At 39.3% G+C, this 5,273-nt stretch overlaps 1 protein-coding gene across 1 annotated transcript in view; it reads left to right on the top strand.

Annotated features, from left to right (window-relative positions):
• The window catches only part of ERCC6 (excision repair cross-complementation group 6), a 44,159-nt gene extending 40,889 nt beyond the window's left edge, over window positions 1–3,270 (top strand). The window contains exons 16-21 of the mRNA XM_009888812.1: window positions 82–227; window positions 310–1,041; window positions 1,484–1,486; window positions 1,649–1,850; window positions 2,183–2,261; window positions 2,707–3,270. Coding sequence (XP_009887114.1) covers window positions 82–227; window positions 310–1,041; window positions 1,484–1,486; window positions 1,649–1,850; window positions 2,183–2,261; window positions 2,707–3,135 — 1,591 coding nt within the window. The 3' untranslated portion in view covers window positions 3,136–3,270. The remainder of the gene's footprint in view (window positions 1–81; window positions 228–309; window positions 1,042–1,483; window positions 1,487–1,648; window positions 1,851–2,182; window positions 2,262–2,706) is intronic.
• Window positions 3,271–5,273: the final 2,003 nt, after the last annotated feature.

The raw sequence follows: 5,273 nt of genomic DNA on the forward strand, positions 1-5,273 counted from the left end.
TGTTTAAGTACTGCATTCAGTACTTAAACATAGCTAGACATTGTTTCATGCATAAAGTACTTTCTGTTTTTTCTTTTTTAGACAAATCTTCAAACAGTTTTTAACAAACAGAGTGCTGAAAGATCCTAAGCAGAGGCGCTTTTTCAAATCAAATGACCTTTATGAACTTTTTACCCTGAGCAGCCCAGATGTGTCTCAGGGGACAGAAACAAGCGCAATTTTTGCAGGTACATATTTTTTTCTATTTGTTTAAAAGAAAAAAAAATTGAAGTGTTTGATAAATGGACATTAATTTCATTTATCCCTCAGGTACTGGTTCAGATGTTCAAGTCCCAAAACACCAATTTAAACGGAAACTTGAAAAGCCACCTGATAGTGACACTTCTAAAGGTGACCTCTGTCTTCCAGAAGGCAGCTCACCAAAGCGCAGCAAGTCATCCAATTCCTACTCAACCACCCACTTGACAAATTCTTCTTCTAAAGCAATAGAGACAAATGAGGAAACCAAAAGAAACTTGGAAACCTTTGATCAAAACAGCTATGCAAAAGATAATGTGCAAGCTGCTACTAATACAAATTCCTTGAATACAAGCAAGGAGGAAGGCTTGGAAAGAGCTGACAAATCTGTGTCCCAGTCATTGCCAGGTGATGCAGGGTCTTCAGAGAATGCCAAATGTCTGAACACTGTGGTGGCCGATGAAGTACATGGAGCATGTAGTGCAAATGTCCAGGGAGATTTTAGCCTTACATGTGGTGCAGCTGGCTCTTGGGAAAAGCAGGTTGCTAAAACTGAAGATGGGCAATTAGATAATAATCATTATAAACGTACCTCAAAAACAAAGCACAGGGTGGATGTGCTGTCAAACGAGAGCCACAAAGACAAGTCTAAGAAGAAACATCACAAAGATGCCAAATTTGAAGGAGAGCGCATTCCTCATCTAGTGAAACAAAAGCGATATCGAAAGGAGAACAGTGAAGAGAAGGAGGAAGACTCACAGAAAAATGATGATTACGTCTTGGAGAAACTCTTCAAAAAATCAGGTAACCGTTGTTATTTGGCTGCTCAACAATATCAGGCTACTTAGAGAGGTGTATAAAACTTAAGGAAGCAAGGGAAGGAGCAGTTCTGTTATTCTGATGGTTAGAGCTACAATACAAAACATGGTTTATCTATTCTGTTATTGTAGTGGTCGTTGTTGAAACGCTCCACTTATGAATGTGCTCATTACCTTGGCACAAACATTTCAGAGAGGTCTGCGGCCCTCCAGAAACACTTCTGGATATAGAATTAATGCAGTGTTTCTTCTGGAGAGAAGCATGTAACCAACCTTCATTTACACAAGGGTTTCACTTCTGTCTGTCCTGTCCATAACAGTAGAAATGATCAATTTACCCACATAATTGCCAAGTCTGTTGTGAATAATGACCTCATCAGCACTCCAAAAGTGGTTTGCTATCAAATTGATTGCTTAACTGATAGGAGCGGGTTCTTTTATTAGAAACAACTATACTGAAGTCCTGAATGTAATCAACCTGAAAAAGGAAAAATGTGACTGTGGCATTCACTTAAATGTTGAATATTTAATTTTAGACAGCCGTGTAAATTAAGAGATGTCCTTCACCTTTTCATGTATCTTCTGGTTTTTAGGGGTACACAGTGTTATGAAGCATGATGTCATTATGGAAGCTTCCAGTGCAGATCATGTGCTGGTGGAAGCAGAAGCAAACAGAGTGGCCCAGGATGCCTTAAGAGCCTTAAAAGTGTCTCGACAGCGATGTTTAGGAGCTGCTTCTGGTGTGCCAACCTGGACAGGCATGAGTGGTCTTTCAGGTGCACCATCAGGAATAAAGTAAGTTCAGTTCTCACACTGCTTTTCCAAAAACAGAAGAGTTCCTTAGGATGCTATGGATTTATCTTTTTTGGCACTTGGTATTTGCAGTAACACATATCAAACTGGAGTTTCATGTTTTATATTTAATAAAGACATGAAGGCATTTTACAGGCCTAGGAAGTCCATTCTGAAGTACAAAGAAGGCGTTGTTGTTGCACAGTAGAGGAGATAGTTTGTCAAAGGGCTCTTGAGAACCCTAAAATGCAAACCCAGTCAGTGTGTTTTGCAAAACTATCCTAATCATTTTGAGAAGGATGTTTTATGGAGTTAATTCTTCTGTGGGTTTTTAGGAGTCGGTTTGGTCAAAAAAGAAACTCCATGCTGCTTTCTTCACATTCCACTTGCGCACCACCTGCAAAGAAGTGCAAGGTAAGAGGCAGAAGCTAACATTTTCCCTTTTAATAGCTGATGTATGTGAAATGTTCTGATTTACACAACAAATCTGATTTATACTGTAGATGTGTCTCATACCCATTTGTCGTATGATTATGTAGAATTCTAGAATTTCTAGTCACCCATTAATTCAATTTTTCATGTTTTGATACAGCATCTTGATGAAGTCTAATTAGATAGAGCAGTCACAAATTGCAACATGGTCTGGTTATCTGTCTCAAGACCAGCAATGCTTTTCTTTAGTTTCCTAAATTCTAAAGTTGAGACCAGAACACATAACCTCTTTGTCGTGTATTTCGGATTACTAGCTTCTGAGTGTTCGTGTTTGTTGTTTAAGTCTAAACAGCAGCCAGATCTTGTTCAACAGATTCTGTGGATCTCAAAATCCAACTTTCTCCATAGTCTGTATGTTTATTTGCAGGATGCAGATACAATAAAGAAAGAAAATGTAAAGAAGTGTAGTTCCAATGGGCACTTTGATGGAAAATCTGGAGAATCATCGTCCAGTGCACTAGACTCTTCCTCTTTATTAGCTAAGATGAGGGCAAGAAACCACCTTATTTTACCACAACGGACAGGGGACGAGGGAGATGAAAATCATCAGCAAGCACCCGCCCCAGCCCTGGCTTCAACAGAATACGATGAACTGCTCGTGGATGTGCGTAACTTCATAGCGTTCCAGGCCCGCGTGGATGGTGAGGCTAGCACTCAGGAAATACTGCAGGAATTTGAGTCCAAACTGCCTGTGGCACAGTCCTGCGTCTTTAGAGAACTTCTCCGCAATCTCTGCACCTTCCATAGAAGCCCAAACGGTGAAGGTGTCTGGAGGCTAAAGCCAGAATTCCACTGACCTTTGTCAAGGGAAGGCACCTGTCTGTGTGCTCGGCCACCACTCTCCTTTCAAAGACTTACTGTTCATCTCTTAAAATGAGGAATTATTTCATATTCGTGATTTAACAATTGACTTGAGCACTCAGTGGTGCAGCGCGCTTGTTGCAGGCTCAGAGCTAACTTAATTTCTTATTTACAATATTTATATGAAAGTACCATCTACCTCATAGATGAAACAATACAAAATATCAGCACCTTTTCTTTAAAAGAAATCTTAATATAAATGGGATGAAGATTACACACTAACTTTTTATTGCAATAAGAACCATGGATGTTGCCGTGGGTTGTAAGACTTCTGTTTGATTTCTGTGAAATTCCAAGAACAACTTTCTTGATTTCCTGTACGTTACTTGAATGGTCATGGGGCACACCATCAAAAAAAAAAAAAAAAGAGATAGTGGTTGGCATGAGAGATTCACTTGTTGCATCAAAATCGTTGTCTGCCACTTCCATCAGTGGTGAGAATTCTGTTCCAGTGTTGGTGCTTTCCAGCATCCAGCATATGCAGTGTAACTTATATCACTAGTTAACTTGGGAAATAGTTCTACTGCCACAGAGGTGTAATCACAAAAAATTGAAAGCTTGGCAGGATATTGAGATGACTGACAGTTGATAATTATGGGAAACTTATTATATTATGGAAAAACCATTTACACCATAGTCATCAATTTGGTTACAGTCCCATACACCACTGGCAATTGCTTGGTACAATATTTCTTACCACTGAGGTGACAGTAACTGTTATGTTTGTCACAGGTTGTGGACCGATAATTGAAATTCCATTAAATGTTCCTGGGTCTCACTGTAAATTATGCCAAAATCTTTCCAGTTCCCTGTTAGCACTTAAAATTTTATACCTTGACAAAGGCTGAGGTGTTAGCTGATCAGAGGGGGAATGGTTTCACTGTATTTTACTTAACATAATCACTTTTCATCAGAGACATAACTGGACCATATACTGAAGTTACAGGTCATGTCTTCTGCAGATAGGGAAAATGACAGTCTTCCTGACGGTCAGACAACTTCTAATACCCATTTCCTTCCAAGGAAGGAACGATTGGATTATTTGTAGCAAACCCAAGCACTACATTGGCTCTGTCTTCAAGGTGCTAGTGTCCTACAGAAGGAAATCTTAAGGGGGCAAAAAAATTTATAGATTTTCAGAAGATAACCACATTCTTGCAGCAACATTGAATTACTGTATATCTTAAACTAGGAACAGTTAAATATGCCTGATGCCCTTCCTATCCATAAGCTATTGAGAAAAGGGAAAGCTGGGCTATTTTAGGTTTTTGTTCAGTGTGAAAGTATCTTGTTTACTTCAAGTGAAAGTACAAATGTTGCAAGATGAATGGTGAAGCAAGAATACAAACTGTTACTTTGTTCTCATAAAGAAAGTCTTTAAGATACTTCCATTGACTTTTTCTCTTGTTCTGCTCAGTGCTAAAGGATCTGTACAGATTTGCAAAAAGTGGTGCCTCACTGTTTCAATAACTGGTCAGTTGGCTTTTCACAAACTGGAGTTGGAGAGGGCAGACAGTCCAAGAATCTGTTTGTTTTCCTCATGGCATTTGAAGGTGGGACTGTTGCACCTTTTCTTGACATCTCTTTTTCTGATCCCATTTATATTCACTTACATTCCCTCTTTCAAGAGAAAGATGAAACCAAGAATCGAGGCTGCAATTGCAAAACGCTTCAAAAATTGTAGATCTGTTCATATGACTTAAAATGGATCAGTAAAAGAGTAAAAACAAACCAATTTGGCAGTTCTCTCCAAAGCTATAGAAATTTTAATTGGGTTTGGGTGTCATGCCCCCACGCATCCCTGTGCCCCAGAAACTAACCAGGAATTCAGCTCTCAGCAAAGCTGTTGGTGTTACCTTAGCTGCCAGGGGTGGTGTCCTGTTTTATTTACTACTTCCAATCTTAAAGACACAGTTCCTGTACTAAGGAAAGTTTGCAGCTTCTCACTTATCTGTTAATGTAAATGGACTTGCATGTGCTTTTATAAATCCTTGGCTTTTACGAACTTATTAAAAACACAAAACCAAAAGTCTGTTCTAGAAGTCTTCTTTGGGGGCTGGGGGGAAGAATGGG

This window comes from Charadrius vociferus, unplaced genomic scaffold (genome assembly GCF_000708025.1).
Source record: "Charadrius vociferus isolate BGI_N301 unplaced genomic scaffold, ASM70802v2 scaffold436, whole genome shotgun sequence".
Taxonomy (NCBI): domain Eukaryota; kingdom Metazoa; phylum Chordata; class Aves; order Charadriiformes; family Charadriidae; genus Charadrius; species Charadrius vociferus.